General features: G+C 40.2%; 1 protein-coding gene across 3 annotated transcripts in view; it reads right to left on the bottom strand.

Annotated features, from left to right (window-relative positions):
- Positions 1-13090, bottom strand: part of LOC114647008 (poly [ADP-ribose] polymerase tankyrase-2) — a 92224-nt gene that overhangs the window by 57982 nt on the left and 21152 nt on the right. For all 3 annotated transcript variants that reach the window (XM_028795465.2, XM_028795467.2, XM_051923090.1), the window contains exons 4-5: positions 6943-6979; positions 2017-2092 (exon numbers count right to left, since the gene is read on the bottom strand). In XM_028795465.2, coding sequence (XP_028651298.1) covers positions 2017-2092; positions 6943-6979 — 113 coding nt within the window. The remainder of the gene's footprint in view (positions 1-2016; positions 2093-6942; positions 6980-13090) is intronic.

Raw genomic sequence — 13090 nt, 5'->3', positions numbered from 1 at the left:
TCAGTGCGTTTTTGTGTTTGCACTTTTTATAAAAAGCACATTTTTCCTACTATTCCTGCTAAGATATAATTTTCTTTAGGGTCGTTCTTTGATGCAATGGTTTGAACTCAGATGAAATGTTTGTGCTATATTTTTCAGAGTTTTTGTTTGAAATAGTTAATGACTTAGCTTCTCTGTGTTTCACAAACTAAGGGTACTTCAAAGTGAACCACCATTAAATTGAAAAAGTACAACAAATGCAATGGGCAATCATAAGACAAACTAACTGCACCACTTAGTTTTCACCCATCTTCCATTTTCTTGCAAGTAGTTTTCTAGTATACTATGTAGTGTTAATTTCAGTGTCTCTTTGTTTTTTCACACAGCTTTTAGCTTCATTTATATTTTGTTTAATAAAATAACTTTTTTTTTTTTTTTTTTTTAAAGACGTTTTAGTCAGTTTTTATTAACAATAATAAAGTATTCCATCAAAACTGATCACCTAGCTCTTATACATATTTTGATGATGTATCTAGTGTACGGTCTTCTATTTATTGCCTGTTGTTTGTGTTAAACTAATGGCACTAGTCTATCAGAGAAGTGCATGAACTTACTGAATTATTTACACATGACAATAAATCTAAATTTTAATTCTAGAGAAAAAGTGACCTGTAGCATAAGAATGGAAAATAATCAACACCTCCTTGTGCTGTATCTTAAACAGTGGTGAGGTTAATCCTTGGAATATACAGTATTCATAATTTGGGCATTAGACATGCAATGTACAGCATATTACTGAAAGACTTCAAAGTTCTGGTCAACCTATCACTTGTCACAAACACTGTATAAAAGCATATAATTTGCTTGTCTGTGTGTCTTATGGAGCGAATATTGCGTCACCATGATGTGTATTACCTGACAAAAGTCGACATCCAGGGGTAGAGGGCGACAAAACTCACTGTTACGTTACAGGCATTCCCTCTGTGCTTGGAGGAATGTTAGACTCATTGACTCAGCATCTAATCCTTGCGTGTGCGTGAGTTGCAAAATGTAAACAAATGTAAACAATGGCAAGATGGCATCGACATCTCACGAGGGAGCGAAGCGAGTGCAGAAAACAAACGTTTTGCGCATTATCATTTAGTCGGACTTTTGTTGAGAGTGATCAGGAGATTGAACAAGAGAGTGAGGAACTGGCATCAGCTGATCGGGACACCAGCCGATGCGGCCCCAGCTGAGCGCATTCGTGCACCTATGGCAAGGTTCGTGTGGGAGGAATACCTAGACATTGATCCGTGGGAGCCAAACTGGCTACCGGACTTCACAAGACAGTATGGCTTGCTGTTGGACTCGACAGATTACCGGCCGCTGGACTACTTCAGGCTGTTCTTTCCTGAAGCTGCCTTTCAGCTACTGTCAGACGAGACAAACAGGTATGCAGAGCAATTTTTTGAATCGAGGGCTGTGCTTGCACCGCATTCTCGTTTTTCAAACTGGAAACCCACAACAAAACACGAGATGAAGGGCTTTGTGGCATTACAAATATAGATAGGACTAGACTGGCGATAACACTTCAGGGAGCATTGGTCCAAACGTGCTTTGTCCCCTGGTGGCTTTGGACAGGTTATGCCGCGTGATGACAGGTACACGCTCCTGCAAAGTGATTATGAGCAACTGAGCTTCATAAATTCTGACACTAGCGATGAGGAGTTCTTGGGGTTTCCATAAAACTAGAAGAGTGCTTGAACCTTAAAGTCTTTCCTTATTTGTTAATGACAGTGATGATGTTTCTTAATACCGCTGTTGAATTTACATGGTTGAAATATTATTCTGCTATATTTTATTAAACATATTAGTACACCATTTGGTTCAGAATATTTTTCTTCTTGTTTTCCTCCTCTAAACCTAGGTGCGTCTAATGGTCAGGTGCGTCTTATGGTGCAAAAAAATACGGTAATAAATAACAATAACACAAGAAGTAACTAAGTCTTGCTAAGTTATTGTTAAACATTTATTTTAAATACTTGAAATACATACCTTTCTACCATCACTGGCATGGCAATTCACGTTTAAAGGTGTAAGAAGGGCCATCATCTTTTCTTCATTCCCACTCCTATAACACAATATAAAGTAGTATCAATAAATACAATTACCATAGATACTCGCATATTAGTCGATCTCGCAGATAAGTCGAGTGTATTGTTTAAGCCGAAAATTACGAAATTTGTTATGACCCATGTATAAGTCAAGGATAAAACCTGACAGCTATCAGAGATAGAGGGCGACAATCAGCTGTTAATAGCGACAAAACTCACTGTCATGTCACAGGCATTCCCCTCTGTGCTTGGAGAAATGCTAGACTCGTTGACTCTGCAACTAATCCTTGTGTGTGCGTGAGTTGCGAAATGTAAACAAAGGCAAGATGGCGTCGATATGTCACAAGGGAGCGAAGCGAGTGTAGAAAAGAAAACACTCGGCAGACGATGTTTTGCACATTATCACTGAGTCGGACTCTGATTTTTCAGAATCGGAAATTGAGCAAGAGAGTGAGAAGCCGGCATGATCGGACACCAGCCAATGCCGCGCCAGCTGATCAGCTGCCAGCTGAATGCATTTGCGCAGCCGATGCAGCTACCGGACTTCACAAGACAGCATGGCTTGCTGTTGGACACGACAGATCACCCGCTGCTGGACTACTTCAGGCTGCTCTCTCCTGATGCTGCTTTTCAGCTACTGTCAAACGAGACAAACAGGTAGGCAGAGAAATTTTTTGAATCGCGGGCTGTGCTTGCATCGCATTGATAGCATGCGTTGCCTTGGTTCTTTTGATTCCAAATCTGGTTGCACGTGGCAGCTAATGGTATGTTTGTTATCCAAAACCTGCAAAAGCTAATGCTCAAATTCAAGTATTTCACAGTTTAAAGAATTATTTAATGAATTTAGAAAAAAACTAGCTAATTAGCAATAGTATTGCTGGCTTATAATTATTTCAAAGACCATGGGAAACTGCAGATGATCGGTGACTTAACACCGTGAAGCGTTGAGTGTACAATGTCATTACCCAAATTCTATGGACAATTGTATTGCCCCGCGGATAAGTCGATTCTGTTTTTTTGAATGAATTTTAAGGCATAAATTTTTCGACTTCATGTCAGAGCACAAACCACGCATGAAGTCAAAGGACTTGTCTGTAGACCTCCGAGACAGGATTGTCTCGAGGCACAAATCTGGGGAAGGTTACAGAAAAATTTCTGCTGCTTTGAAGGTCCCAATGAGCACAGTGACCTCCATCATCCGTAAGTGGAAGAAGTTCGAAACCACCAGGACTGTTCCTAGAGCTGGTTGGCCATTTAAACTGAGCGATCGGGGGAGAAGGGTCTTAGTCAGGGAGGTGACCAAGAACCCGATGGTCACTCTGTCAGAGCTCCAGAGGTCCTCTGTGGAGAGAGAAAAACCTTCCAGAAGGACAACCATCTCTGCAGCAATCCACCAATCAGGCCTGTATGGTACAGTGGCCAGACGGAAGCCACTCCTTAGTAAAAGGCACATGGCAGCCTGCCTGGAGTTTGCCAAAAGGCACCTGAAGGACTCTCAGACCATGAGAAAGAAAATTCTCTGGTCTGATGAAACAAAGATTGAACTCTTTGGTGTGAATGCCAGGCGTCACGTTTGGAGGAAACCAGGCACCGCACATCACCAGGCCAATACCATCCCTACAGTGAAGCATGGTGGTGGCAGCATCATGCTGTGGGGATGTTTTTCAGCGGCAGGGATTGGGAGACTAGTCAGGATAAAGGGAAAGATGACTGCAGCAATGTACAAAGACATCCTGGATGAAAACCTGCTCCAGAGCGCTCTTGACCTCAGACTGGGGCGACGGTTCATCTTTCAGCAGGAAAACGACCATAAGCACACAGCCAAGATATCAAAGGAGTGGCTTCAGGACAACTCTGTGAATGTCCTTGAGCGGCGCAGCCAGAGCCCAGACTTGAATCCGATAGAACATCTCTGGAGAGATCTTAAAATGGTTGTGCACCGACGCTGATGGAGCTTGAGAGGTTCTGCAAAGAGGAATGGGCGAAACTGGCCAAGGATAGGTGTGCCAAGCTTGTGGCATCATATTCAAAAAGACTTGAGGCTGTAATTGCTGCCAATGGTGCATCGACAAAGTATTGAGCAAAGGCTGTGAATACTTATGTACATGTGATTTCTCAGTTTTTTTTTATTTTTAATAAATTTGCAAAAACCTCAAGTAAACTTTTTTCACATTGTCTTTATGGGGTGTTGTGTGTAGAATTCTGAGGAAAAAAATGAATTTAATCCATTTTGGAATAAGGCTGCAACATAACAAAATGTAGAAAAAGTGATGCACTGTGAATACTTTCCGGATGCACTGTATACACATATATACAAGAAAAGGTGTGGGTTATCATTTGCATTGTTCTCTGCACACTGGATTTAGGATAATTTACAAACGATTACCGTATTTTTCGCTCCTTAAGACGCACCTAGGTTTAGAGGAGGAAAACAAGAAAAAAAATATTCTGAACCAAATGGTATACTAATATATTTAATAAAATATAGCAGAATAATATTTCAACCATGTAAAGTCAACAGCGGTATTAAGAACCATCATCACTGTCACAGAGTGGTGGCTCTGAGGCTAGGGATCTGCACTGGCAATCGGAAGGTTGCCGGTTCGAATCTCGTAAATGCCAAAAGTGACTCTGCTCTGTTGGGTCCTTGAGCAAGGCCCTTAACCTGCAATTGCTGAGCGCTTTGAGTAGTGATAAAAGCGCTATATAAATGCAAAGAATTATTATTATTAACAAATGAGGAGAGACTTTAAAGTTCAAGCACTCTTCTAGTTTCCTGGAAACCCCAAGAATTCCTGATTGCTAGTGTCAGAATTTATGAAGCTCAGTTGCTCACAATCACTTTGCAGGAGCACGTGCCTATCACGCGGCATAACCTGTCCAAAGCCACTAGGGAATAAAGCACGCTTGGACCAATGCTCCCTGAAGTTAAATTGCCAGTCTAGTCCCATCTCTATTTGAAATGCCACAAAGCCCTTCATCTTGTCTTTTGTTGTGGGTTTCCACTTTGAAAAATGAGAATGTGGTGCAAGCCAAGGTTGTTATAGTTAACAAAAACTAAAATCAAAACTAAAACTAATTATTAAAAAAATAAAATAATTAACAAGACCGAAATGAAAAACTAAAACTAAACGAAGCTATTAAAGTAGCTGGAAAGACTAACTGAAATAAAATAATAATTTACTAAAATTTTAGTTTTCATTTTTGAATGAATATTCTTGCCGTTAGTTGTTAACCCTTATAATTTTTAGCTCTAAAGCTGAAAGTCATCCACCAGGAGCCGCCTGCATATATTCATCCAGTGAACGGCGGCTGGTGAAGGTGGGCAACTTTTCACACAGTATTTGCAATGACAGAGCGAGCTGAATACGTGCGTAAAGCGTGTGGAAAAGAAAGTGACTTACGCGCTGCCTTTCTTTGCACTTGTTGTATATCAAGATGTAATTCAAACGCCTGAAATTGGAATGTGCTGGTCAACAAAATCTTTACCATACGGACAGAAAAATCACGAGTGAGTGAGTAACGTTTCAGTATATTTCTCAGGTGCCTGCTTTTTGTTGACAGTAATTCACCTGCCACTTCGCACACAAAGTATACGAAGTATAGAGAAAGTAATCATGAAAAAATTCGACTCCCCGAGTCTGAAAATACTTTTTTTTTTTTAACTATGTCTGTGTGTGTGTGTGTGTCTGTGTATATAAACACGATAACTCAAAAACGCAACTAGATAGGTGGATGAAATTTGGGATGTGTTTGTTACACCAAAATTGCAGATCTGCATTAACTTTTGGGCCAAATCCATCAATCGGAAGTGGTACTTTACCTGAACACATTCTCGATTATTGTTTTATTCATGCAGTTGCAGAGTCCGATTTATTCAACTTTACTTTTATAATAGTTGTTAAATATATTTTTGATTTGATTTTTCATTGATGATTCTTTAATGTAAATAATATAATCATTGTCTTGCGGTTTACTCCTCAAATATCCATCCCCATGTCTGAGTACACGAGAAAGTCTAGGGGAAAACACTCCTGATTTTTGAAAATAAAACGGCATTAATCGAGAGACTGACAAGGTTATCATACAAGATCAGCAAATCGTTGCTGACCAATCACTTTTGCTTTAAAAACGTCGTTTAACAATGTATTGATACAAACCTTGTAAAATTCCTGAGTTGGCAATGTCTCTACTGAACTACAGGTAGGTTGGCAAAGAGAGTCTGCCAAGTGATGAAAAGCTAAACATACTAATGTGTTTTTATATTTATTAATTTATCTTTTTTAGTTAATATTCACAGCTCAAAATACCTGATATTATGAAAATAATCCAGTAACAGAATTATGTTTTAAAATATCGGTCCCCATTTTGTTTCTGCACTTGCTTCGCTTCCTCATGAGCTGTCGATGCCATTTTGCCTTTCTTTACATTTGTTTACATTTCGTAACTCACGCACACACAAGGATTAGATGCCGAGTCAAGGAATCTAACATTCCTCCAAGCAGAGAGGGAATGCCTGTAACGTAACGGTGAGTTTTGTCGCCATTAACAACTGATTGTTGCCCTCTACCCCTGGATGTCGACTTTTGTCAGGTAATGCACATCACGGTCTGTGATGCAATATTCGCTCCATAACACGCACAGACATTTCCACCCATCTTTTTGCGGAAAAAAAAGTGCGTCTTATGGAGCAAAAAATACAGTAACTTTTAAGAAGCATTATACATATATACAATATGCCAGCATACAAGAGGTTTAAATTATTAGTTGCTTTTTGGGAAAAAATGAAAAAAGGAATATGCCCCTTTATTGAACATATAGTAATGATGTTCATACCAATAATAAATACAAAAAAAATGTTTATTACCTTGCACTTTCAAGTAGTTCATCCTTCTTGTATTCACCTACAACAGAATTAGGATAGTTAGTTGTAAATAAAGAAACAACAAGGAGCATGAATTTAAAGAATACACCTATAAACAATGAAGATCAAAAAAAAGTTGCCTTAAGAATGCCTAAAGAAAGTCTTTTCAATCTTATGCCCTTTAACTCATTAGTTTAAAATCAAGAGGGACAAAACCAGATTAAAAACAAAGTTAAAAAAGATGACATCTTCAGAAAAACAATCTACAAAAAATGTAAAGGATAGATATTTTCACAGCATACTGCTTTAACATTCAACTTCCTGGAAGTATCTTTTCCTCAAATTACGAAAATAAATAATTAATTTAACAACACAATGCTCTTAACACTTCCCAATTTCTGATCATTACAACTCAATGCTCTAGCTTAGTCAGACTACTTTATATGGGGAAATACTGATTTATTTTTTAAGAATGTTTATTCCTTTATTCAGCATTTGACTAATAAAGTACAGTAATGCCCCTGGAATCCGAACACCCCAGAACTCGTACGAAAAATTCTAGCAAATTTTGCCCCAGAAGCTGAACGCTGCTTTGGAATCTGACCGCCCAGCATGTTGTTCGTGTGTGTTTGTGCATACGTTTCCCCAGCACTCAGGCCACCCATACACTTTGTCATTCAGTTCGTTGTCGGAAGCTGTAGTGACAACATCTTGTGTGATTTTCGCTGCTAATTTTATGCTTTTGTGCCTGTTTTGTGTTATCTATACTAATAAAAGGCAAAGCCCTCACGGACTGACTGACTCACTCACTCACTGACTCACTCATCACTAATTCTCCAACTTCCCGTGTAGGTAGAAGGCTGAAATTTGGCAGGCTCATTCCTTACAGCTTACTTACAAAAGTTAGGCAGGTTTCATTTCGAAATTCAAAGCGTAATGGTCATAACTGGAACATATTTTTTGTCCATAAACTGTAATGGAGGAGGCGGAGTCACGTATCGCGTCATCACACCTCCTACGTAATCACGTGAACTAAAAACAAGGAAGACATTTACAGCACGAGTCACACGCGGGAACGAAGGTAAATGACGTTAATTTTTGACTGTCTTTTAATACTGTGTGAGCATACATATTAACACATGTGCAATTAAACGTGTGCATTTACGGGGTGATTTCTCAGGCTTAAAAGCTCACCTTTTATCAAACGCGGGAAGAAAGGTAACTGACGTTGTTCACTGTCTTTTAATACTGTGTAACCATACATATTAACACATGTCCAATTAAACGTGTGCATTTACGGGGTGATTTCTCAGGCTTAAAAGCTCGCCTTTTACTAAAAAGGTAAATGCAAAACTATTTTCAATCAGTTTATTGAAACGCTCCCGTTAAGGATTGCAATAACATATTCGCGAGATAAAAGAACGAAGTAGGGGGAAATGGAGGAACAGCCGCAAACAGCGAAGAGCAAAAAATTAATTAAACAATTGAGAACGGAGCGAGTTAAGCATACAAGCATGTTCATAAGGGAAACAAAGCACGGTGTAAAACGTAACTTTAAATAAAGTTTATAGAAACGCTCCCGCTGCGGATTGCAATAACATATTCGCGAGATAAAAGTTTAATGAGAAGACACGAGGTATAAACGAACCACACGCCGTGGCGCAACGTTAGGGGCAACAGTTTCAACCATTCTATGATCTGCTTCTCGCAACTGAAAGACGGCACATGGCGGATGTTAGCCGACTTGCTGACCGCAACGTTAGGGGCTTCAACTATGGCGCTGACGCCACATCTCAGTGCCAACACTTTGCAGACTGTACTTAAAAGACACGCCCTCCTCACTGGACAGTTAAAAACACCAATCAAACTAACGATGACATCAAGTATTACACAATCAAAAGTAGGAAAGGAGGCATCTTCATAAAATGCGTGTCGGATGATTTGCATGACACGCTGCTTTAAAAAAAAAATGATACAAACAATACGGGATAAATCCCGTCCAGTATTGATTCAAAACGGGACGCGCAATTTCATTCTCAAACGCGGCACGATTCCGTATTTTAAAGGACGGGTGGCAACCCTACAGTGCCAGGTAACCACCCATACAATCAGATTGTGATTCAGACTAGGAATGCAATGAATGTAATTACCCCGATCTACATACAAGGCGAAAGTCTTGCAACATTCAAAGATGATGGTTTGGGATAAGTACACCATACAACATAAAACAGCTTATGAAGCCTTGAACCGAAAAAAGCAAGATCTCAGAGATCGTAAAAAAAAAAATAGGAGGTAATGTCGTTTTACTCGCTGTAGATTTTAGTCAAACATTACCAGTTATTCCACGAGGGAGACCAGCACATGAACTCAACGCGTGTTTAAAATCCATGCTTCTCCCACGCTCGGTTATATGTCGCGTGTTCTCGGGTAGGTGCACCAAAAAATGTATACATTTAAGCATGTAATGGGCAAACAAAAAATGAGGTATACCCGAAGGCACTGCAGTGGTACTTAATGTAACTTTACTTCTTAAATGTTAATGTTTTACTGTTTAATAATTTATACGCTTCTTATATGTTGTTCAAATTCTTTTATCAAAATACCACTGACAGCGCAATGCACGATAACATGGAGTGAATACACCATACGCATCCGCCCACGGCTGCCCTGCTGTGCGCAGATAGGAGTTGATTCTACAATAAAATAAAATAACGATAAAAAGAGTAAAACAATCATCACCCATAAAGCGTGTGTGTGTGTGTATATATGTGTATATATATATGTTGATATGTGGATGTGTATATGTATATATATGTATATATATATATATATATATATATATATATATATATATATATATATATATATATATATATATATATATATATATATATATATATATATATGTGTGTATATGTATATGTATATATATGTTTATGTGTGTGTGTGTGTATTTTATATATATAAAACACAGCAACACTCATAACAATGACAACACTATTACATTGACAATCATGTTACGTTATTTTTAAAATGTTTCCTTTTTTTTTCATAACCTCTTTAACACACTACTTCTCCGCTGCGAAGCGCGGGTATTTTGCTAGTTTTTTTATATAATAACAACTTAGTGTAATCACCATGGGTCCTAAAAAGTGCAGTGAGGAAAATAAGAGTAAGAGGAAAGCTGTTAGAGCTACAATTGAACTTAAGAAACATCTTATTGCTAAGCATGAAAGTGGTACACTTTTGATCTTGCTACTATGTTCAGGATACCTAAATCGACTGTTTATAGGATTTTGAAAAATAAAAAAGCTATCAAAGCAGCTGATGTGGCGAATGGGGTTACGACACTGACCTCTAGGGGATTGAAAAGTATAGAAGAGATTTAAAACCTCCCATTAGTTTGGATTAATGAAAAACAGCTGGCTGGTGATGTGATTTCTGAGCCGATAATTTGTGAGAAAGCCAAGGTCCTCCACGATGATTTAGTGAAAGGCATGCCCAATACTAGTGTCAAAAGGAGGAGTTTAAAGTCAGTAGCAGGTGGTTTGAGAACTTTAAGAAAAGGCCTGGGATCCATACTGTTGTTATGCACGGAGAGGCTGCCAGTTCTAATTCGGAACAAACAGAAAAGTTTATAAAAGAGTTTAAGGAGTTTGTGAAACGCAGTGACCTGATGTTATCGTGGAAGGTGACTCACCTTCCAAGCAATAATCTCTCTCCTCCTCCTCCAGCTTTCAAATGCACCATCATCATTCCTTTTTAAGGTAAATACAGGTTTTTATATTTTTAATTTTATTAACTTACATTTTTATTCAAATATTATTATTATTTGTTAATATTTTACCTTAAAATCCAGTGTATTTACTGTTAAAATCATTTTGAAAATTTGAGTTCATGGGACCCAGAAACTGATTAATCCAGTTTTAAATTATTTTAAAGGGGAATGGATCAAGTTCAGATTCCAAGGTATCACTGTAATACAAAAACTTATACCAATTGCACAATAAAAGCTAACTGCCACTGCTTAGGAGGTGGCACTCTGTGTGGACGGATAAACTGGGTCAGACTGAGGTGGTATGTCACAATATCCACAGTCAACCAAGGCCCAGTTCAACACAGAGCTTGCAGAGTGTCACCTCTGAAAAGGGGAATAATCAAGGAGTGGGTCAACCAGATGCTGGCGGATGTGATCATCAACCCTTCCAACTTACTGTAGGCTAGCCCTGCGGTGCTTGTTCTAAAGGCCAATGGGACCTACCAATTCTGTGTAGACTATAGGGAGCTGAACAAAAAGACCTTAGATGACGCATACCCCACAGCCCTCATAAATGACATTGTGGAGTCTTTGCATGGGGCTGCAGTGTTCAGCTCCCTAGATTTGAAAACCGGGTCTTGGCAGGTGAGGATGGGGAGCATTGAGAAGACCACCGTTATCACCCCAGAGGGGTTGTTCCAGTTTTGGATAATGTCCTTTGGACTTAAAAACACAGGGGCATAATTCCAATGACTGATTGAGCAGGTCATCCGGGGACTCATTAGGAAGATCTGCTTTGTGTATATAGATGACATCATTGTGTTTTTCCCATCTGTCCAACAACATCTCAAGGACCTCAGTTCAACCTTTCAGAGACTAGACAAGGCTCACCTTTCTCTCAACACCAAGAAGTGTAGATTCTACAAGACCATCTGACCTTCCTCGGTCATGTGGTGTCAGTAGACGGGTCCGGGTGGACCTGAAGAAAATTAAGCCCATCTTGGACTACCCAGAGCTCCAGGAGGATTAAAGTCTCCAGGGCTTCCCCTGGGGATTGATTGGGTGGCTCCACAAATTTGTCCACAGGTTTGCCGACATTGCTGCCCCGTTGTTTCAGCTGCTGAGGAAGGGATCTCCCTGGGAGTAATCGCCTGCATGCCAAGATTCCTTCGAGAGACTCAAGAAGGCACTTACATTATCACCAGTCCTGGAACAGTGTGATCCATCCTTAATCTTTCAGGTCCACACTGATATGAGCAACCTTGGGCTCGGCGCCATTCTCTCACAAATAGGTCAAAGGGAGAAGAGGGTGGAAGCCTACGCCTTAGTCACTAAAGAGTGCCGAGTATAATTATTCTACCACACAGAAGGAAAGCCTCTCTGTCGTGTGGCTGTGGAGAAGTGGTGCCACTATCTAGAGGGGGCATCATTTGAAATCTACACTGACCATCGGGCTTTGACCTGGGCATTAATTTCCTGAAGACCACATATAGACTAACCAGGTGGGTACTATGCCTCCAACAGTTTACATTCAAGGTGTGCTATCTAAAGGGCTGTGCAAATGTTGTGCCTGATGCTCGGTCACGGGTGCATGAGCCCGCACTGGTGGTATGTGCGTTATCAGTCTCTAACCCTTGGCCTAAACTTCCTTTGAACATGCATGCAGGACATTGTTCAATCTCAAGCTGCTAGTCCTATATGTCAGGGACTGAGAGAGGGCACAGAGGGGAGGCCTGATCGCATACATTATCGGGAATTTCAAGGGGCTGTGTACCAACAAAAGATCAGGGTTACCATTATCAGTTGGTAGTGCCCAAGACATATGTGCCCAAATTCCCACAATATTATCATGACAGCCTGATCGGTGGTCACCTTGAACACACAAAGACACTGTTCGAAATCCAGGAGGTGGCATGGTGGACAACAATATGCAAAGACATCTTGTCCCATGTCCAGACTTGTACCACCTTTCAGCAATACAAAACCCTACCTGGTCTCTCCCTCTGGACAGCTTCAGCCAGTAACCATCTGTACCCCAGGGGAGAGCCTAGGCGTGGACCTAATAGAACCTTTTGCTACCAGTAAGGACCGGAAGACCTACCTGATGGTGGTTGTGGACTATTTTACATGATGGGTGCAGCTATTCCCCATGGCTAATGCCATAGCCAAGAAGATATGCTCCACCCTGAAGGATGAGATATTTACCCGATGTGGGGTGCCAAAGAACATCATCACAGACCAGGGCCTGCAATTTACCGGCTCAGGGGCTGAGGAGTTTTGGAGATAGTGGGATCACCTGGAGATGACAGCATATCACACCCAATCTAATCACACTGAGTGGGTGAACTGGACCGTGAAGACAATGACTGCATCCTTCGTCAGAGACCACAGTCA

The sequence above is a fragment of the Erpetoichthys calabaricus genome, chromosome 2 (assembly GCF_900747795.2).
Source record: "Erpetoichthys calabaricus chromosome 2, fErpCal1.3, whole genome shotgun sequence".
NCBI classification, from domain to species: Eukaryota; Metazoa; Chordata; class Cladistia; order Polypteriformes; family Polypteridae; genus Erpetoichthys; species Erpetoichthys calabaricus.
Note: the sequence above shows the minus strand (reverse complement) of the source record. Positions and strands in the feature narration are given on the sequence as shown.